The sequence below is a fragment of the Meleagris gallopavo genome, chromosome 5, assembly GCF_000146605.3.
Source record: "Meleagris gallopavo isolate NT-WF06-2002-E0010 breed Aviagen turkey brand Nicholas breeding stock chromosome 5, Turkey_5.1, whole genome shotgun sequence".
Classification (NCBI taxonomy): domain Eukaryota; kingdom Metazoa; phylum Chordata; class Aves; order Galliformes; family Phasianidae; genus Meleagris; species Meleagris gallopavo.
The window spans coordinates 48,593,631-48,617,295 of record NC_015015.2 but is presented as its reverse complement, the minus strand read 5'-3'; the positions used below and the strand labels follow the sequence as shown (position 1 = coordinate 48,617,295).

Genomic DNA, 23,665 nt, shown 5'->3' with positions numbered 1-23,665 from the left:
AAAAAATACACTAAGGACTGCTAGAATTAAACAAGCTATCAGACAGCAAATCCTTCCTGACCCCCTCCCCCAAAACAAACCAACCAAAAAAATAAAACAACACAAGAAACCATCATGGTTTAATAAGCTTAAGAGAGCCAGAAAGTCCTGAGAAGCACAAGCATTGTCAGCAAAGCTCAGAACAGGTGCTTCACAGCACTAATCCACTGTGAAAGCTGCAGTCTTTGGGGAGTCCAGAGCTGAAGGCAGTTGCTGGTGGCAGCAGTAACAATGAGACTGAACTGTGGTTTGGATGATGGAGAAACTTCACGTAATGGCATTTCACTGTCAAAGATTTTAAATGGGAGATTAAGGACTTACTTGTAATCAAGTAGAAAAAAAGCTTGCTATCATTCTACATTGTCTGGCACAATTTTAAATATTAAACAATCTAGGACTCTGAAATGACTTCCAGCAACACCTTTTACAGGTGCACACAATAACTATCGATGAGAAAAGTGGATAAACAGCAAGTAAGCTCCACACCTCGTTATGCAATGACTTTTCAGAAGTAGAACAAAATCACCCTGCCTCTAAAGTCCTGCTTTAAAAAGAAAGTTATCTCAAATCCACCATTATTTGAAATCTCACCAAATTAAAAAACAAAAAAGCACCCTGAGAACAGACATGTACTTCAAATCTAACTGAAATAAGCATTTTTAGCCTAGATTAAAACATATTAAAAATTATAGAGAAGAAATCACAAGTGCATAAATACTTGAAAGGCAATGTACCATGAAGAGAAAAAAAAACAGGAATGCTTATACAGGAAATGACAAGTGTAACAAGCAGAAATGGGCTTGAGCTAATGAAATAAAAAATCCACCTGAAAAGTAGGGAGAAAAATGACAGCAAGTAAAATCAAACAGACAGTGGAAGGGAAAAAGAAAAAAAGAAAAAATCCTCGTCTTAACAAGGGAAGAAGGAAACCAAAGAGATAAAGAGCTGTCAGAGCTTTGGGGCACTCACACAGTTAATATGACAGTAACACCCATTTTAAACACAAAGCACTTACTAGTAACATATGGCCAAATCCTCTATTTCCTAGCTCTTATGTGTACTTCACAAGATGCAACTAACCTTGTGTCCACCTTCTGCAGTATAACAGTCTGAAGTTTTGCAGAAACAGGCTTATTATGCAACAATTGCATTTAATTAAAGATAAGAGTTTTATATGAGAACTCTGAAAAAATGAAGAGCTACTGCCAAGATCTAAGTTACATTAATTTAACAATGCACAACCAACCACCAAAATATGAAATACCTAGGCTACTTCCTAAACAGCCTATCAGCCTGCTTCTTCTTCTCACTGTTCCACTTGCTAAACCCTGGATTACTACTTGTCTTCTATTAGGCATTTCTGGATGATAAAATATATAAATTTAATTATGGAATTCAGAATAAGATTTCACTGAAGAATGCTGGGTTACATGTTGGCTTAGAAAGAGATGACATAATAGATAAGAAAGCATGACCAAGGTCTGTTTTTCTATATGGCCAAACTTAAAGAGTTCCACATTCCAAAGCAATGCAACTTCATGCAAGAAGTTTAGTAAGTTGTAACATAAACACAGCTGCATGTATTTACCACTTTGTTGTAAGCTGACATTTATTTTTACATTAATCAAACACACCCATAACTTCCTTGGTAAAAAGTCTAAATGAGCTTTCCAAACTCTCCATATTTTCAAAATTGGAAATAGGATGTGAAAAATGCAAGTCTTTTTGAAACATCTATCCCTAGGAAGAGCTGTAACTGTGAAGGTAACTGAATCTGCACGCAAACAGATTCTGAGGGACTTTTCAACAGATACTAAGTCCCACTGAGTGTGCCTCTTACAAAATCTACTATTCAACTCAATAGCTTTTCTGTTATTGGTATAAGCAACACTTTGTTAGCTTCATATGCCTGTGAAATTTAGGAGCCTTGTGTGATGCATCTCAGGTAAAAGAAACAGCCAAGCGCGATAGCAGCAATGTTTTGGAAAGTAACCTTAGAACTAACTAGGTCAGTAACCTGCTTAGCAGCCACTCCTTGCCATGTCAACGGCCAACGACAATTACTTCAAATACTAACAACAATTACCAGCAGATTCCTGCTGGGAACTAAAATCCATGTTTTAGAAAAAGAAGTTTTGACTCACATAAGAGAAAGCCAATTATGTCCATCTGTAAATGTACCGAAATACATGGTTTCAACATTACCATGTTTTAAGACAGACAGATATTGAAGACATTACACACCTGCACATTTTGTTAGTAATGGCTGCTTAAGAATTTTCCATTTAACTCAATTCAAAACAATCACTACTATATAATACTGCCGTATTATCATTTCCTTTCCATTATCATTTCCTCACGTACACTGACAAATACATTCATTCCAAAAAGACACCTTCAGCTTCGTGTTTACTCTGACTGAAAGGTCAGCAAGATCTTAGTTTCCTATTGGGAAAGGAAGAAAACCAAAATACTTATATCATGCATACCAAGGAACAGCACACAACCCTCCCCCCCCCAAAAAAACCAATAAAACTAGTAAGATTTTGGATTTTAAGATCGTTTCTATAGAAGATTACATGTAAGTAGAAGCAAAAGAAAGTGATCTAGGAAGAAGTTGGTTCTTGTCTAAAGGCTAATTACAGTTCCTTTGGACTACGTCTTTGAAGGAAAACCTACTTCACTCAAAGTGCAGATAGCACACTTTCCTTAATCTATTTATGAAAGTTCAAGCTCTGATCATTTTGCCAATTTTCATTCCAGTATGTGAATGAACATAAGAAACTTCTGAAGCAGCACTGACATTGACGTGCCTTCACTTTAAATAGAAAAGCAGAAATTTGATTCTAGAACCTGTGTGAATACATATTTGGTGGCTTGAGTTTAAAAATGTTAAAGAACTTCCATAAAATTACTCAAAATAGAAAGTGTTTCTGACTAGACTGCTACAATCAACTAAGAAAAGTAAAAAATAAGTAATTTTGTAGCTAGCTTTTAACATCTTCTAGGTTTCATAGTTCATCTTTAACTTACGAAGAAAATATTTACTTCGTAAGATTCAGACACCTACCAGTAACAAGAGCAATTATGAAAATCGAAGCACTGAAGCCTGACAAAACTGTCACTTCCACCTTTGATAATGGTTCAGTCAGCCCTCACCCCTACTTTCAACTCCATTAAAAAAGAAGAAATCTTAATTGGCAGACAGTAAAAATGCTGTTGCACAACCTGTATGCACAAAGGCAGATTTGGCTTTAAAGCACCACACGTTCAGGACATCCTTTAACTCCACTGTGTGGCCTTTAAAGACCAGCATGTGGGCAGAAGCCAAGCACAGACAACATTCTACTTGCACCAGTACAGGTTGTGTAGTCAGGCATAAAGGTTCAAATGCAAAAGCCACTACCATGAGAGGAACATCTTATATGCACAGATGTAAGTATTCCTGTATCTTAAACATTGCTGGCGCCCACTGGACCTACATGGTTTCAAATACTGTTTCAGTAACTAACAGTAGTTACAGGAATTTAGCTGACTCAACAGAAGTTAAAATTATTAAAAACTTTGAACAGAAATAGGGACATTTTTTTCAGAAATTATTGCATTGAATTTTCACGTTAAAATGAAAATCACCAAACAAGAATTTTGATGCCTGAATAAAAAGTGAAGACAGCATGTACTTACGCTAATATAATTCTGCATCCTTTGAAGGGAGTACAAACAACACTGTGAATCAATAAAGGCAACTAAAATATCAGATGACTCTTCCTCTAATTTAATGGAATTTTTAGTACAACAGAGTAGTCCCCTCTAAAGGCTTTTTTTTTTATTATATACAGTTGTACCCTGAGAGGTTTTAAATGCAGCATGAACACTTGACATTCTCATTGTTTCCAGCAGCTTAGTTTATACACACACACACTTGGTACACAAAAATTTAGACGAAGAAAAGAAAATAAGTGCAGCAGCAGTGACAGAAATACAGAATATACAGAGAAAGAGCAACAAGATGAAATATATCCACGGGTGCAAAGTGAAGAGTTAATAAGCATGTCATCATGCTAAACCCAGCAGGAATGATAAATAACAAATCTCCTTTAGATCTGCTCTTGGTCAAGTATCAAAAATGTTTCCCATGAGTTCCTTCAGGAAGCAGCAGTTTAAAACCACCACATCAGCCTATGTCTGCTATGCACAATGACTATGTCTGGATGTCTTCCTAAAACCATCATAAGAGGCAAAACATTAACAGTCACTTACACGAAGTATCAGTCCTTGGATAATTACCTAATACTGACCGATGAAACTCACAGTATGCATTTCAATATCTTACAGATATGAGACCTAGGTTTGTTAAGAACAGAACTGCTACTTGCTCCCTTTCAAAGCAACTTTTCAAAAAGAATGGTAGATGGGTTTCAGTGTACCACTGGTTACACGATGCTAGGGAGCAGTACTGGCCAAAAAGATGCTATGAGGATACAGGAAACTTAGCAAGAAGGATGACTATGAACTCCAGGAGTGAGGCTCAACATCAGAGCATGGGTGGCTCAGTGAGAAGGAATAGCTATCAGCCAAAACAAGTTGCCTACGCTCAAACCTTGAGATTATTCAACTGTAGTTGGCTCCCTCAGCTGAGATCCAAAGCCAAAAAGATTTACGACCCATGAAAAGGACAGAAAATGAGTGCCAACCATGGGAAGTCCCATTAACTGGATTAGCAGGTGAGGAAAGAAAGATTGCTGTGCTAAAGGCCTTCAAATATTTCCACTAACTAAAAACATACCTGCAGTTTCAGAAGTAGTTGTCAGTGTATTTTAAATTCACTAAAATAATCACAGTGGTTCATTTGTGTGATGGAAGCATCTCTGTCGAAAACGGTTAAGAGGCACTCATCTATGCACTTTCCCTCCTAAGATTTTACTCTGACAATAAAGACTCATTGTATCCTAAATGTGTACTAAATATAAATGTGTTGAAGGATTAAAGGGTACTAATATTTAAATAAACATACATAACTCAAACCAGTTAAAGCTGACTGTGAATGTTATGAGTTCTAGCTTATTCAAAAGATATTTTAGTTATCCATGTTCTCTATAAACACCTACCTGCCACATAGCTTTTAGACTGCTGCCGAGCAGCTAACAGCATTAAGAAACAAGCAAAACAGTGGTTTTATGTGCTATTTTTAATCGTACAAGTAGTTCCAGCTGCCCTATCTTTAGTACTTTGCAAAAACAGTGAGAATCATAAAACATCATAATAGTTTTCATGAAAGCAGCACACAAAATTCAGAGTTACTGAAATGTAAAAAAAAATGGATGTAAAAGTACCAATAGGTATACTGGCAAACACATTAAGGAGTCTGCTTTGATAACTGAAGGGAAATACTGCCCTTTGAATTTGAAAATGTACACATATATACATAGATATAAAATCAATTTTAAAGTGACAGTAATGCCAATCATTTTTTGTCCTACGTGCAACAAAGAATTACAGCATCACATAATTTTCACCAGAACTAACAGCCTCATTCCAGCTAGGCTAATATCTCCCCTCAAAGCACTGTGAAACACAGATGGAATGCTCTCGTTGTCCGGTCCTGTTTTAAGCAGAGATTCCACACTCCCTTTTGCAGTCTTGTTCTCAAGTTTAAATGCTTTCATGGTGAAAAAGTTCTCTCTTTGTATTCAATGGCAATCTCTCATGTTGCAGCTTGCATTTGTCACCTCTCCTCAAGCACTGTGCACCCCTGAGAAGTGCTTGGCTCCGCTTCCCTATCCCCTCTCCTCCTGACAGCTGAAGAAAATATCACCACTCAGCCCTTCCTTCCTCAGGCCAGCAAACCCAGTTCTCTCAGCCTTCTTTTGTACATTGAGAGATTAATGGCTGCTGCTCTTCATGCTGAATTTACCCTGCATTACTGCTGAAGTGTGAGCTTTGGCCTCTACTTCCATTTAATTCATTACTAAATTGATTTATTTCTTTTTTTAGGCTCAGAAACAACGCCTGAGAAGTAAAAGCCCTCTTAATATTTCAGGAAGTATTGATAGACAAATATCTACAGGCAATTATTTTTTCAGGAAAAAGAGACACAGCCTTTTTTGTTTAAATGAAATAAATGTGCTGCTCTCCTTTAAGAAAAAAATGTATATCACAGGTTCAAATGCATTATTCAACTCACTTAGGAGTTGTTTCAACTCACTGTCAAAGGAACTTGACCTTCCCTACTGAAATACTAAAATACAAAATAGAAATGCACCCACCAATAGCTGGAGTGCTCTCGGTTGCCCTAAGGTGGTTGAAACTTAGGAAAGCACCAACAGGTTCTCAACACTGTGTTAATACCGAACTGAACCAGTAGTCTTCGTTGGGCTTTTACAGGAATACAGGATGCTTCCCATCCAAATCCTCAGATGTTTGCATCAAAATAACATTACCACTTATATCTTTGGTTATGTGCTGTAGATGAGCATTGCCTGAAGATAGAATATCTACAGGCAAAAATCTACAGGAAACTACTTTCCATCATCCCTTGTTCAAGATTAAAAGGAGCACATGGAAAGAACAAGCAAAGTTAATTACTGCACTTTTTACAAAATCTGAATGAAATTAAATATGAGCCCATCAAAAATTCAAAGTTTTTTACTCCCCTGGAAAGCAGAGGAGAATGGATGACAGGATATCTGAAACAGTGATGGCCTACAGGAAGCCTCAGTGCAGGCTGACAGGATCAGGGCGTACACATCCTCCTTCCCACACAACATTCATCACGTCTTGCAAAATACCTTGAAAATCATTTTGAAAAAGCATGAATAAACAACATTACCAACTGCAGCAATCAGCAATTAGGCCACTAAAGCAACTGCTAATAATTAGTAACACTCTGCTAATAATTCTACCAGTAGAGATCAGATTTTTGCCAATATTTTATTCAAATATCTGTCCACATCTTGAGTTTGTAAAAGCAGTGGCATTAGGACTTTCTCTATCAATATTAAGATAATTTTCTAATGAAAAATGTGCCCCTCTCAAATGAATAAACATCTATAATCCATCTACAGAAAGAACCAAGATCCCTTATTTACTCAGTGCAATCTGTATATTGTAACCTACAGCTTTCAGCAAGACTGCTCAGCAGTAAATATGAACTGGTAACTCTGAAGTCTAGTGACAAATGTTAACTGCTCGCCCTAATCTACACTGCTTTCACAGCTGCTTTCTTTGCTTCAAGTACTGAGATGAAGGCCCAATTCCTTGCCCCAGGCCTCATCTCAATTACCTGGAACAAGGCTCGAGTCCACTCCCATCACCCTAGGGCTTTAGCTGCCAGAAGGTCTCCATAAGGAGAAAGCAGCATCTTGAAAATACCACACTGCTTTGCTTTCCTCTTACATCTTTTCTCTGCTGTCCTTATGTCATCTCCTGGCAAAACATACACAGAGCAGCTGCTTTATCTACTCCATTTTTACTTGCTTTTCTGTGCACAAGTCTCTACCCAGGATCACAAAACACAGCAGTTATTCCATACTCATGACAGCTGCTCTATATGAAATCTTGATTTTTTTTTTTAGCTTTAGCTTGTTCCAAAATGAGCTAAGCTCATCATGAGCACCAATAATGAGCAGTTCAGCTGACCATCATGTGCTATCTCTGTACTCTAGAACAATCAATGCAGCAACAGTGCAACTGGGAAAGCCTGCTGCAGGTGGAATGACCAAAGGGCTTACCACCCCAGCAGGCCAAACACCCCTCGTGAGCCAATGCTTTCAGCATAAGCAAATAAGAGACCAAGGGCTGTGTGCCACCTGCATTCACTCCGTGGCTGTACTCTCCCGGTGTTTGGTGTTTTCCACAATAGGTCCAAAGTCATATTCTGCAGGCCTGATTTCCACACACTGGTCTCGAGCAACTGCCAGCCGTCTGACTGTGACAAAGGGCAGAGTACCAAACCAGGAAAGGAGAACAGATCTAGTGACAGCCATCAGGGTCAGCCAACAGGTCAGTGCTTGCCAAACAAGTCCACAGTGACTTCAAGCCAGGTAGTCAACATATCAGGATCCAGAGAGACGAGGTACACACCAAAGATAAAGCTGCAACCTGGATGAGGCAATGGCAAGGCCAAGGGCCTGACCTTAACAACAGCTCCAGAATGAAGGACTAGGCCTGACCTTTACACTGCAAAGGGAAGTAATTCTACTAGGAAATCAACCCCATACTGCAACAGGTGATGTAAAAGGACAACTGTAACAACAGCATGGATTGGGGCAAACAGTAAATCTATGTCATTAGGTGTCAAAGTTATCAGTTCATTTTAATTACTGATTATATATAGTACTGTTCTGTTAGGCTTCATTTGGGAGGCAAATCAGCATTGCTTACATTAGATCAGCTAGCAGTATGAGTTTAACAAAAGAATGAAGTAACATGTATGGATGGAAGAGGTGTATTCCCCTCCCTGCTCCCCATGATCTCCAAAGAAATTCCTCTGGGCTATAACAGCAGACACTCACTTAATTTCCTGCCTTCTGAAAAATGCTAAATTATCTCATAGTACTTTCTTAATTGCTTACAAGAAAGTTGACTCTTCACTCATTAAATAAAACAAAAGAAAAAAACCCACAAACATAACAATCCTTAACCTCAACCTTAGTGTATTATCATACATACCAAAAATGTTGCATTTAGGAAATTTCAGAAGCTTCTTAAAATACATTTTCACAATTACGTATTTGATCCGAGTAACAAAAGGGATAACAGATTCATCAGCGTGGATCTTTTTTCATACCAAGACAAAGGATTGCTAAGGTTCAGCATTATAATATTACATAGTTGTGATTCAAGCATTTTTTTTTTTTCCTAAAACAGAAATTTGCATCTTTAAAAGATGGAGCTTCTACCTTTCCAAAAGGTATCATTAAATTAAGGTGATTTGTGCAGGAGGAAAAGCTACAGCTCAGGCAGTCACAGTTATATTCCCTTGACAACAAGCAAAGCCCTTATTCTAACTTAAAGGAATTTTACCACGTTTACCCCCACTCACAGACCAAATTAGAGTCTTCTAGAATATATTCAGTCTCGCTTCAAAGGATAAGGGTCTTTCACAGGTAAAAAGAAATCACGATTTTTCCCCACATATGCTGACAGCTACTACTGTTTAGAGGAGCAGGCTTCTGAACATTGTTTGTTTGTTTAAAAATTAAACTCCCAAAGCAAAATATTTTCAGCATATGGAATACTCATAAAAAACTAATTATTTTCAGTACCAACAGCTAGCCTGTGCCTGAGTAAGCTGAGAAGCTAAAGGTAATCATAAGCAGCATCAGCTGTGCTTCTTCCAGATAAGTGCCATTGTTCAATGTGTGCTGACCTCATCTAAAAAATGTTCTGTTTTCATAAAAAGTTCTAAAAACAAAGCCAACTTGAGGAAGACGTTAAAAAATAAATGCTTTGATTGGTTAAGAAGCTTGTTTATAGCCACTTAAAAAACAGAAAGAAGTCATAGAATCACAGCAATACAAAATTTCACTAACTGCAAAAATAGAAAAGACACACAATATTACAAAGAAGCTTCCTATCAAAATACATTTTCTCTAGGAACTACACAACACGTACATTTCCAAAGCAGTAATTTTATAAACCCAGGAGGACGTATCCTGCGCAGCAATTTAACATCCAGCACCACGCGAGCCAACGGGCACATAAGCGCTCGCTTGTTAGGGCTGAGCTGCCTCTCTTCTAGGAAATGCCTTATGAATGCATAAAGGATATTTTCCTAATGTATGTCACATCTCTCTCCCTGCCCCCCAACAAGACCAATGCTTCCACATGCTGCAGTGCATTTGAAAAGCATTCCAACCAAGCAATGCACACACAGCAGCCATGAAGCACACCCACCGTTTGTCCCTTTTCTATAGGAACTGTATATGGATAACTTGGCTCTTCCCTCCCCCTCCCCCGCTACCTTTCTGGGGTAGTGACTTCACATCCTTTGACATCAGCGCTTGCTGAAAGGGGGATGGGAGAGTTGCAGCAGAAAGCAGCAAAACCTGCTTTTAGCAGTGCGTGCGATGCCTGCGTGCACGCTCAGCCTCCGCGCGGAGCTCGGAGCCGGCTGCCCGGCTACAAAGGGCTCCCGCAGGAGCCGCACCGCCCCGGAGCCGGCCAGGGGGTCGCGATCCGCCACGACTCACCTCTGATGTGCAAAAGGGCCACGGGCTGGAAGGGCCCGTTGGAATTGGCTGCGTCAACCACCATCCTGCTGCCGGCTCTGTTACATGTCAACATCTAGGCTCCGCCGGGCAAGGCAGCGTATTCCTTAAGGCAAGAAACCGGCCTCCATTTTAGTTTAAAAAAAGACAGAAACTGAAGCGCTCTGCAGCTGGAGGGAACTGGCTGCTGGGTGATGTCAGCGGGCTGGAGGAGCCCCATTGGCTGAGGGCCGCAACTTAAAATGACACCGGGCGAGCCGCGAATGGGAGGCGGCCGGGCGGCTGGCGGCGCGCCCCCCAGCGGCCGGGCTCAGGAAGCCGGGCAGGCGGCCTGGGGCAAAGTGCTGCGCCGGGGGCCGGCGTCACAAGCAGCCGCGACCCGCTGCTCACGTTCACTAGTGCCTGTTAAAGCAGGGCATGCCTTACTTGCTGTACAATGATAATAAAAAAAACAAAAAAGTTTAACGTTTCTTTCAACAAGGCTGTCAAGAATTGCCAAACAGAAGGCCAACTCAGCACTGAGAGCACTGTCTTCTACATCTTTACATTTCAAAAGCCATGTGAAAAGCTGCTCCCAGTGAGACGGATCTCTGACTTGTTTTTAGCAGCAGTTTGTAAATAGAAAGCCCTGCTCACGCTCTAATGAAGTGCTTTATGGCTGGTTGCTGGCATGGGTTTGTCAGGACAAAGCCATACACATGGCATTTGGGAACTGAAGAACCCAAGCTCATTTGAGCATTTCTTGCACAGAAACAAATCTACACTTCAGCTTAGCTTGCTGGTAAACTTAGATGTAGCAGAACTCAGGTTTTCATTTTCAGTAAGCTCAATAGAATGGAAGTGTCACAGCAGTAAGAACCAGGACACAGCCACAGAAAAATTTTGCTGCACAAAGCAAGAAATACGAAAAAAAAAAAAAGTAGCAGCATAATTATTTTTACACTTTTTACTTAAATTACTTCGGGTATTCGTAACAAGACTGTAAGAAACCTTTTCTTTATCACAGGAGATTTGAAGATGTGTTTTTACAGAGTTACTTGAAGGCCTGTTTTGTCTCCTGGATACCATGCACCTGGCAGTGACATCCAGAGACACAGACAACGCGTCTGTACTACCCCCAAATCTGCACTACTCCCCAAACACTAACCCAGTATGTCACCTTTTCTGGTATTCAAATTATTTGATCTACAACATTTTCCTGCCTTATGATAGAGGAGTACATCCAAAACAAAAAGATGCTTTTCAGTTATATAATTTGCTAATGAAGTTTTTGAAGAAAAATCATCAGGCATACACACAGCTGGCTGGAAGAATTGCAGTGAGCTACAGTAATACACTGCCAAATGTAAGTTAGAGCTATACTGAATATTACTGAATTGGATGAAGGGAAAATATTAATTGGTATAGGTAAGAGAGGAGTATTTACTAGTGATACATGAAGGAATCAGATTTACTACTGACTGGGCCTGATTTAAAGTAGTACTTCATGGATGTTCAACAAAGATGCAAAATCCATGCAAAAGCCTACATGAAAACAGTCTAGAAATATTACTTACTAAAAATATCAAGTAGGTGTTTTTTGTGTTGCGTTTTTTGATATGTTTTTTTTTTTAATAGAAGGGTGCGTGAGAGTGGGTGGCTCTTGTATGGAGTTTTTTGCAGGAGGAGTAGGGGGGTAAAAATAACTAGACTGTATCCAAGTGTTTTAGAAAGTAATTACGGAGTTGGAGAGAATTAGTTCTCCATTCACTAAAGACAATAAATTCCTCCTACATCAAGGAGGATTAACTTAAATACTAAACAAAATCCTTTCTCAATAAAAAAGTGAAGCAAACTAAGACTGCAAACTTTTTCTCCAAATTAAAAATGGCCAAACATAACAAGTGATATAAATGCAGCTGATCTTGCTTTTAGGCGCCATTTGTGGAATACAAACTTCTGATGCACTTTTAAGCCTCTTCTTCAAGACTGCAGAGATTCAGATCATACATTCTTCCACTCTAGACAAAAACACAGTAGATATAATCTCAAAAATATCATTCTATATTCCTTGGGTATACCTTAGACTTTAAACTTTAGTCTTCTAAAAGAAAGGCTACCACAGAGAGCCTTGTAACAAGACTAGATTTACAACCAAAACCAAGATTGAACCAGAAAGTGCTCTGCAAGATCTTAATAGATGAAGGAGGAAAGAATAGCTAAATGTTTCTGCAATATTTTCATATGTAGAATTTTATAGTTAAATTCTGTTTCGTTTTCATATCTCAAGTGAAATTAGACTGTTCAACAGTGACAAGTCTCAGTATGATGAAGCAAAAACTATGTTTAAAATTGCAGTTTATCTGGTAACCTCATCTTTATAAGACAGCTGCCATCCCTCCTCTCTACTTGCATCTTTGCTGTAATGGTCATATGTTGCTTCTGTTTGTCAGGACCTCCCTTCAAAGATTGAAGTAAGTGGGTAGGTATGAAGATACACAACCACTGTACTGTAACAACAAAGCAAAGAACAAAAATCACACTGTAACTGAGGTAACATTATTATTTCATTCATAAGCATGGCTTGAAAAGCTAGAGATTAATTTGCAAAATTTCTGTAATGGTTTAAAGCCAATCCTGTAAATTGTTGGAATTGGAGAACTTTAATCTTTACAAAACTTTCACTTCATTCATTAAATTTAGTATCTTTTCACCAGTTACAGGTAAGCAGTAGTCCTGCTGGGGATGGTCATATAGCTGCTCTATGCTTCAGCCTTAAGACATTTTATTTGCCACCAAAAGAAAACTGAATTAGGAATTGATTTGCTAATGAGAAGGGGAAGAATATTAGGGCAAATGGAATAATACTAATGAATATCAATGAGAGGAAGAAGTTATTTAAACAAATTTGTGAAGACAATTTTGTTGCAACAGAATAAAAAACATTAATTCTAAAAATGGGTAGCTGAAGTTAACAAATAAACAGCAAATATGCATTGACAGTACAGCAAAACTGTAGCTACTGCAGGTCTCCTCTGAAGCCTGCTCCTCACATCAAACTTCCTGACAAGAGGAATGATGGAAAATCCTATCAAGATCTCCGGATATATTTAAACGTGTTACATTTAGGAGCTAGCACTGTAGCTGGTGAATTCTCTTTAGCCTTTCAGCATATCTGGCACTTCCTTCAAAACAAATGCTCCATTTGAGTTGTCAAGTAAAAAACAAACAACAAAAAAAAAAAACACAAAACAGAAAGCCACCAACAGCCCTCCTCCCAAACAACAAATTCACCTGGACAAAGCTTGCCTTTGCTTCTGTTCTGGACTTCATATTATTTCCATGAAGACACCTTAAATGTTTACCTCTCACCAAATAAGAAGTTGGGACTTCCGGACTGGGAAAGGAGGGGGGCAGGGAAAATGTTATTTAGGCTGAATTCTAAAGATACTAAAGGCATAACTCTATGACGACTGGAACCACTATTCCTCAGCAACCTAAGCTAGTTCAGTTGCAGATTGCTTCCAGTTCTTTTTCTGCATTCCCATCTGCTTCCATGGTCTTTCAGCCACAGAAGGAAATGAGTTGGGATGAGTCAAGTCATTTCCATAATCTGGTTCACTGAACAGCCATGCAGAAAAGGAATAGGAATAAACAGGACTAGGTTTTATTGTAGGATTGATTTTTTTTTTTCCCTTTTCCTACACAGAATCAGAGAATCTTTGAGTTGGAAGAGACCCTTAAGGGTCATTTAGTCCAGCTCCCCTGCAATGAGCACAGACACCTACGCCTCAATCAGGCTGCTTAGAGCCCCATCCAGCCTGACCTTGGGTGTCTCCAGGGATAGGGCTTCTAACACCTCTTTGGGCAACCCGTACCAGTGTCTCATGACTCTCACTGTTAAAAAAAAAAAGTTTTCCTTTTACCTGATCTCATTCTCCTTTCTTTTATTTTCAGATCATTACCCTTGTCCTACCACAACAGACCCCACTGAAGAGTCCGTCCCCTTCTTTTTTACAGCCCTCCCTTTAAATATTGAGAGGCCACTCTCAGGTCTCTCTAGAGCCTTCTCTTCTCTGGGTCACATAGCCTCAGCTGCCTGTCCTCGCAGGGAAGGTGCTGTGGCCCTCTGGATGCACTCTAAAAGGTCCATGTCCTTCCTTTACTGAGGGTCCAATATCAGGACACAGTACTTCAGGTGAAGTCTCACCAGAGCAGAGTAGAAGTAGTTTCATCCAAGAAACTTTTTTTTTCCCCTCCCTTTAGGCAAAACGTATCACTCTTGCAAATGATGTAATGCTATAGAAAAGGGTCTCCTCCCAGCCCTGAACACTGAGTTCAGAAAGTTACTTGAGGACAACTGTCTTAGGGGATGAAAAGAAAGAAGTGCTATACAGTCTAGAGAAGAAGTTGCAGCAATGGGAAAGTTACTGGACTCCCTCATACCGCATTCTAGCTCAATTCCGAAGGACAGAGAAGCAAAAAAAGTTCTTCAAGCAAATAGAGACAGTAAGCACTTAATATCCTGACATCCAGGTAAGAAAAAAAACATTACTTGGGTAAATAAAACAGATCTGAACTATCATTTGGCTTCCCTAAAGAATTCCAAAGATTAAATCATGGAGAAAAGATGGCATTCTACATTCAGAATCAAAAAATCATTTTTTTGACACTTACTAGAACACTGGAAAAAAATTCATTAAAATTGAAATTGACAAACATCTACCTAGACTAAATTTTTTTCTATCTGCATCTCCTTATATTTGCATAGTCACTGAAGCACACACAGACTCAACAAGACCAAGTTTTTCTTTAGCCAACACCATATACTCAGAACATTTTCTACGTGGAAAAAAGCTAAAGAATACATAGTAAGCTCAGAAATTTGCACAACAAAATAAAAAAAATCATTAAAAAGAACTGTCTTTTAAAAACATAATTTGGTGCAAAAACATACTTCCCTGGGCAGATAGCAGAGACTTTTTTTCAAGTACTACAACCTATTTCAACTAAACCTTGTATAGAAGCCAACACATACCAATATTACTCCTGTATGTGGTTTTATTACACAGATCACAAGTCATTTTCAGGAAATGAAGCTTAAAATCACATTTAAGAGTAAAATCTTGGAAGCATGATAGCTATCCAGTAAACATTCATACATTTGAGTGTATAAATATTAAATACAATGTTTGATTAGTAGATGTCTTATGAAAGCAGAAGTTTAGTGTGATAAAAGTGTTTAGGTCTGACAATAGTGAAAACCTATGCAATAGACAGAACGCTCTTTATAAATATGAGCATAATAAAAGATGTTTCAAGTGATTTAACCTCTGAATAGAGAGGTTAGAATATACAATTTAAAATATGGTATTGTCTTATTTTCTATTTTAATGGGTTCTATCTAGGCTTGAGTGGAAACAAGTTTGGTAGGAAATGCTGCCAATGACAGATGTAAAGCATTCTTCTAACACTTCCAGCTCCTGACTAATGAGTAGGTGTTGGAGAGGGCAGTTGAAATGAAAAATGGCTCATTAATCCTAGCCTATGATTTTATGTAAAGCTAACTAAACAAAAATAATCACTCTCAGGCAAAGTATTTCTCTTCATAACCTTTTTTTGTTTAATTATTATTCACTCAAAGGGTATTCTTTTTTTTATCTTTAGAATGTTACAAAGTCACTCAGACTGAATAGCCACTAAATAATCTAACACTTTCATAATGATTATTTACTTATTTGATTGTGTATTTTCCTGTACCAACATTAAACACCTACCATTTTTTTCTATGAAAAATTTCTACCATTTCTGTGTATACCAACATTGCATACATTTTATCACTCAAATTTGATTCAATAGTTCTTCCAGACACCTAAAGTTACTAAGTTAACATGGCAAAGAAAACCTCCAGGCTTCTTTCATAGGATACAATAAGTACATTCATTGACAACTAAGCACACTAATATGGGACCTTCTGCAATATTTTCATCTACAGGCTTTTTGTTTCAATAAATTCAGCAGAAAAGTAGGCTGCCAAATATACTGTAGTAGCATGAACGCAGCGAGGATCAGAAGAATAACACTTAGCATACCGAGTTAGTCCAATGTAGCTCGTGTAAAATGGAGAAAACATCATCCGTTTGACAGGACTGCATTCAGCGATGCTTTGCATCACAACGAATTTGTTTTGCCTCAGTGTTTTGCCTTTTAAATGCATTACATCTCAGGGCAAATTATCTTTTAGAGCAGCATTATCTTGTCTAATCTACTACCTTACTTTGCATAAAACTGCCATGCTATCCCCTTGCAGCTGGACGAAATTCTTTATTTGCTATGCACGCAGACAGAAAGCACAATTAAAAGTGCAGTGGCTGAAGTACTGCACCTTCATTCTAGTATACAACTGGGAGTAGACTTCTGTGATGGAAATGACATTAAACATTCAGATTTCCTGTCTCAACAGCTTGTAAGGATAATGCTCCTTAAAAACCTCCAGAAAGTCCCTTACCTTCTAAATTCCCATAAATTCAAGAATATTACAGATACCCCACCTCTTCTACATCAAGAAAATAGATGGTAGCTGAATGAAAAATTAACACTTTGATCAATTTACCTTGATCTCAATTTTGCTTAGGTATCTGTTCCCTGTGTTGAGAGAAATGCACAATAGTTTTCTATTCCTGATCTCTTCAGAAACTCTCACTTTTCCCCTTCCTCACTGTTTGAGAAATTAATATTTCTTCTCCCTCCATCCACTTTTTGTTTGAAAGTGCATCAGAATCTTAGGGTAGAATCACCTCTTCTGCAATCTTCATTCATCAGATTTCAATATTGCACAGAGAAAGAAAACAGAACTCTCTTATACAGCCACTTACAACTTAAAAGCACTAGGAAAGCTTTAACAACACTTGCCTACCTGTCAGAATCCTATATCAAAGACAGACGAGTTGGGACACCAGCCTCAAATTCTCCTCTTGCACAAAACAGACACAGAATTTGGCACACCTATGACATCTCTTGGAGAAAAAAAAAAAATCTACCACACACTCCACATGACACGAATTTAGAAAATGGCATCCTTATGACCTGTCTTTTTTTTTTTTTCTTTCAAATGGATATTTGTTATTGTTTTTTGTAATTTATAGCCCAATTTCATCACTAAGACTATTATGTCAATAGAGCTATTTCTTCCTACACTGAGATATATATTTATGTACATGTATGCAGGGGCATGTGTGTGTATGACGTTTTCCACTAGGGGAAAGAAACAACTCCATAAACAATTAGGAACTGATTTTGAGAACAAAAGCTGAAGTCAGTTGTCAGACTGACAATGTTTACCTTTATGTAAAAAAAAAAAAAAAACACAACAGCAATACAAAACCATGACAGTGGCATCACACGAGTTCACCATGAGGCTAAAACCTATTTCCATCCAGCTTTAAAAAACAGACATGCTATAAAAATAGCATTTTGAGTTACATCCAAATTTACATATGTGTGACTAACACATGTTCGTAAGGATATTATTTAACACTTCAGAATATTATGGAGCATCGCATCCTAAGATAATTATTCTGTCAGTCCTAGAATATTATCATTCAATGAATATTACTTGCAGATTTAAGCTAGATTTGTGACACTACAGTGTTTGACCACGTATGAAGTGTTTTATTCCACTCAAGGCATCTTAGCACTGTACTCAAGAATCCTCACTGCAACATTGTTTTGTATTTGTTTTGATTCAGATCACATCATTAGAAAACATCACCATTTTGTACAACACCTCTCTAAACACTGCACATTTACATATTTATTAAAAATCAGCACATTCTTGCAAAATAACATCAACAAATACAACTACGCTCACCTGTCTCCACTGTAAAAAAAATACCTTGTGGCGTATAAACTAAAAGTACATAATGGTGGACAAAGAACTATCTTAGAAATACATAATTAGCATGGAAAAAAGCATCCACTTGTAGTGCAAGTATTTTTAAAATTCTGAAATCTTAGAGTATTTTAGAATACATACTTACAGAACCACTAACCTTAAACTTTCCTTTTTGGTATCAGATCTTACACAGCCGAGAAAATACAGTAACATGAAGGTGGCCAGTTAACTATCTATGAAACACTATGAACAGTTTTGGCTATTTTTTCATTCCTTTCTATCCTTTATCATTAACTCAGCAAATCCAGAGCAACACCTCAACAATTCAACCCTTTGAATGCCAGCGTTGGCACGCTGTTCTCATTTAAAAAGGGTCACTACGATCCCCATAAAGTCATAGGAAAAGTAGTATTTTAAACATGTTTGCAAAAAATATTAAGCCCTAATGATTTAGATATAGAATTTACGAGTGACTGCATGAAATTCTCTTCTTAAAGAAAGCATTTAAGGAAAAAAAGCTAGATTTGGAAGTAACACGATTACTGCATGCCAAAAGGAAGAAATGTCATCCTTCCCTTTCCTCAGTAATCTAATTAAACTTAGATTACTTTAGCAAACAAAACAAAACATTTATGGTGACTTGATCTGTTATGATCTGAAATAGATGGAGACTGACTTTTTACATGGTCTGACAATAAGAGGGCATGAGGGAACAGCTGTAAACAAAAAGAAAGGAGATGAGTTAGATGTCATTCTGTATTCAGAGGGCAGCGAGGCCCTGGCACTGCTGCTCAGAAAGCTGTGGGTACCCCATTCCCAGAGGTGCCCAAAGGCCAGGCCCTGGGCAGCTTGAGCTGCTGGAGGGCAGGCAGTCCATAGCAGGAGGTGGAACTACTCATGCAAGTTCTAGAGCTTTTTCCAGTATGTAATGTATTTAGGTGTCAGAAGTTCATATAGTTAACCTAGTGTAAAGAATTGAAGTAAAATTCACAACACTAGCAACTAGCACAGTAACTGCCAGCACAGGGCAAAGCAAATCACAGACACTCTGGAGTTATTTGCTAATTTAACTTTAAAAAATAAAAATAAAAAAATCCATAGTGCACAAATGAAATAAATACAGATTCTTCGTTTAAGTGGAGAGTTGCAAAGAACACAAACTTCAGTGTAACAGCAGTCAGATACATACAATAAATACTTGTCCATACTGAACATTTGTGCTGTTTGTGTCTCCGAACACATTCTAAATTCATCAGTTTAAATACATCCTGAATTACAAGCCATTTTCTTGACAGCGCTAAAATAACGGTAAGCTTCTGAAAGCTGAATCACCCTTAATTATTTATACAAGCTATACCCAAAGCATTAATCAGGAAGTTTTCAAACACCACAAAAAAACCCACAAAACACTTGATTAGGCCCCAACAAGTAACTTTTCCCAGACAACAGCTAAAAACAAAACCAACTTTCTGTAATAAGTACCCATACTACATATCTTAGCAAACGTGGTAAAGGAGATAATCTGAAGTTAACACAACACAAACTCGTAGGCATAGATTTTTTTTGTTTCGGTGAGAAATTACCAAGATCTTTTCACACCAGCTGACCTTAGATTACAGTCCTGGAAGCAGCCCTTCAGGGATACTCCTGGGTTATGTGCAGGCAGATACTGCCTGTTCTACCTGCACTGAGTCAGGCTGCACTTCACTATGCTGTGCAGGGATCTTCGCTGGCTTGCAGTTTTGCTAACGCATGTGTGCCTCTGCAAAGGAGCAGCACCCCACACTTCTCAGAAATTCTATGTTTATCTCTATTCTTAGAGCCTCTTAACTCATAATTTATTTCCTTTTCTTTCTGCTAAGCTATGCAGCTCCTCCATTTCCTGAATAAACTGAGGGTTTACAATGTTAAGCGTAATGTGCTCCAATGAATACAAATCACACCGCACTAATAGCAGTTAACAGGGCAAACACACTGGCATTTCCAGAAACAATTTCATGCAATATCTAACAGAAAGTTAGCAGCATACCTGAAGGCCAAAAATTGAGGCTAGTTTAGATTAAAAGGCAAAATGTTTCCCATGTAAGAAACACTGACCAAAAACCACTCAGGCAGTTCCCCCCTCCTTCTCATTAGTTCAAGAGATCCACTGACCCCAGCTCCAGTCTTACAGCACAGAAGAAAGCAGCCATACTTCAGCATTACTGCAGGCCACTGAAAGCCTACAGGCCACAAGCTTCCACAGAGCTAACACAATTTTGCATACCCAGAGATAGTTCCATCCTGTAAGTTGTGTTTTTAATACGACCTTATATGAAGTACTTTACACGACACTCAATCCAGTATTTATGAATGGAACACACATCTCTTGGCCTACTACATGCAGAAGGAAGGTTTCCCAACACCGTGGCTACAGAAATACAGCTCCCTTAAGAGTTTTAACCAGCTTCCAAAACAACTAACCCAAAGCAGTATTATGTTCATTCCAATCCTTTACTCAAGTCAAACCTGCCTTAATCCTCTTGGCCTTTTAAATTACAGCCTGGCCAGTAGGCTTTCATTCCTGCCCAGTCAGGAAACTCACGGAAAAAACCCAAACACAGAACAAGAAAGTTCAGCAAGTCCAATTGCCACAAGCAGGCACATGTACTGGAACAGCAATTATACAGGTACCTGGCTACGATCCATGAGACTGGACATAGCCTTACCAGTAAATGCAGTAATTATTATCCATCACTAGATCACCAATGGCACTAGTATTTCATAACAAAGTTTGACTTTCAACAGCCTGGGGACACGCATACAGCACCATGAGACATCCTCCAGAGCTAAGCTCAGCATCTTTTATTTCCTATCATCTGAAAGTAGGAGAAAGCAATCACAGCTTGAAAGACAAAGCATGTGCACAATATATTGCTATCGACATGTAGGTACATTGCTTCAAAAGCATTAACACGTCTTACACAGATTTAAGTTTTTTTTTAAATTTCTTGCATTCCAATCAGGATCTCTTCTGCCACTTATTGGTCTATTAATCTGCAACATAGCCAAAATGGAAATGGATCCAAAACTCCACTTTCAACGCCAGTGATATTCTTCAGAAAGTTTCTGTCCATTCACCCCATCCTCTGCGGACTACCTTTCCCCTCTCCCATCCACACTCACTTTTCTCACTCCATCTCAATATCCATTCTGCTTCTGATTCAATACTCAGTCTCACTGACTTGACCGCCCCAGACACTACCAGAAACACACTATTTACAACTGGACAGAATGGAGGTTCTAAGAACAAGTCATGAGTATTTTTCTTTGCAAGTGATTCTCTGAACAAAGGAGTATGCCAGTCAACAAGGTTGTGATCAAACCTTTTTCAAAAAGCTCTACTTTCATTTAGTGTAATTTGCTTATGTCTCACCCCAGATGTAACGGCTAACTGTATGTGTGTTAACTTACCTTGTCAGTTCAAGACATACAATCTACCTTTCAATAATCCGTGGTGTTACATATTCTTATTTAGACTCAATAAGAGTTTTCTTATAAGTATTCTTATTTAAGATTCAATAAGAGATTGAAATTTACGGATTAAATTGCATTTAAATCTTGAAGCCTTTTATACAGATTGCCATACTAGCAAGATGAACAGTATTTCATATTCTTTTCATAAAAGCAGTACCCATGAGATAAGAAGAATGCTGCAGCCTAATTTTATCTACGTGAAGAGCAGTACAGTTCATGTAAGCTGGAAAACTGGGTTCCTTATTGTCATGGAGCACTAATGCATTATATCAAGAGGAAAATTATGAGAAAAAAAAAGTCTTATCCCCTGACATTTTCACATTATCTACCACTGGTCTGCCTAACATTTCAGTGATGTATTGGCGTTTCACTGCCAACTCTGAACACAGGAAAGCAGTATGCATTGCATTCCAAAAATGCCTTTTTTTAAATAAACTTTAGAGCAGATCAGTTTCTTGTAACCTACAGATCAGTGCATCTGAGCACATCTGGAAAACCGTACCTTAAATCTACAAGGTACCGTAAGCACTGATATGCTAACACAGCACAGACAGTGGCTAAAAGGAAGATAATAAATACCACATTAGTGAGAGAAGATGCATCAATTACTATTGTTTTTCCATCACAGGCAATAGTAAATATAATTCTGTATGATCACAAAGTCCTAAAATTGACAAAAGAAAAAAATGATTTCACCAGAAAGACACAACTCTGTCCAGTTCATGCTCAGGAAATCCGACCAACAAGCAGGGATAGACCTGGCCTTCTCTCAGTGCCAAGATCTTTGTTTGCACAAAGCAGAGTTTGAGCATGCCTCATTGAGGACAGAGAACTGATGTTTCGAAAAAAAGCCAAATATTTTGCTTTTATGTGAGATGGGTGAATTTACTTTCACATAAACCTTTTTGGGCTGAAAAGGCTCATGTATTTCCTAAACTGACTGCCAAGATGGCAACAGACTGGAAGCCTGTTTGCATATGCAAGTACGTGCAAGTTTGCATATGCTAATATTTAATATATAATATGTTTTTCAGTTAAAGTGTCAGAGTAGAAATGCTTCAGTCTTACACTCACAATCCCTCACAATAGTCATTTTGGTTTAAAAAGACGTACCTTTCAAAGCTGGCAGTTTTTGAAGCTCCCTGTTATTGCTGACATTAAACCTTGATGAACTCTGACGCTTTTCCTTTTTCAGTACTGTCTGGGGTGCTGGTACTTTGATTTTAGATAACTGTGCTGGGGGAGGAGAACTGTTTGATTTTTTGTTTGACACCTGTTTAAAAAGAAATGAAAACAGTTAACTGTAGTTGGAGCATCTTTTATGTTGTCTTTACAGAAATAACATAAAATAACCTTTCAATCAAAACATTCTATTTGTCATCTCCTGCATGTATAGTTATTTTGTTCACTACGTGTATTATTTCTATATCGTAACACTCACATAGATTGAAATTAATCATTCTGTTACATGCATCCACCCATTTATTCAGTTACCTGCCAATCAAAAAGATATGTTATAACATAGCTCCTCAGCTACTCCCACCATCTGCGTAAGGAGTCCAGGTCTTCAAGGTACTTGGCTATCTGACTTGAGCTTCAGAAGAATCAGGACCCTGTCTATTTACATCAGCTGAACTTCGCTCTGCCTATTTGTATTGTGCCTTGCAGTCAGAGTCCTACCTCGGCCAGGGTATTCAGACTTTGACAGAAGTTTAAAAGATAAAAAGGATGAATCTTATTATTGTAGCAGATAGAGTTAGGAACTTCAGCAGCTTCTGAAATGTACATGTAGCAGTTTACTGCCTATTCAGACCAAGTGCCTTTTACTGTAATATTCCTTACATTCCTTACATATTGTCACTGTACCTCTGTATGAATTAAATCACAGAATGAGAAGAATGGACCTTTTTGCTCCATTTTCCAGAACATACTTGATAGTGCTCTCAGTCAAACTAAATAAAATGCATCACTAACAAAAGCCTGTCAGAACTTGTGATGTTGCTTTTCTCAATTCCTTTTTTTAAAA

The 23,665-nt window shown here is 38.2% G+C and overlaps 1 protein-coding gene across 3 annotated transcripts in view; it reads right to left on the bottom strand.

Annotated features, from left to right (window-relative positions):
- Nucleotides 1-23,665, bottom strand: part of PPP2R5C (protein phosphatase 2 regulatory subunit B'gamma) — a 73,834-nt gene that overhangs the window by 37,219 nt on the left and 12,950 nt on the right. The window contains exons 1-2 of one of the 3 annotated variants that reach the window (XM_010711919.3): nucleotides 22,753-22,881; nucleotides 10,233-10,356 (exon numbers count right to left, since the gene is read on the bottom strand). The exons of 1 other annotated variant lie outside the window; for it this stretch is intronic. In XM_010711919.3, the coding sequence (XP_010710221.1) occupies nucleotides 10,233-10,326 (94 nt within the window). In that variant the 5' untranslated portion in view covers nucleotides 10,327-10,356; nucleotides 22,753-22,881. Of the gene's footprint in view, nucleotides 1-10,232; nucleotides 10,434-22,752; nucleotides 22,882-23,665 lie in introns of those variants that run through there. One more of the 3 variants, XM_019615886.2, reaches the window with a different exon arrangement.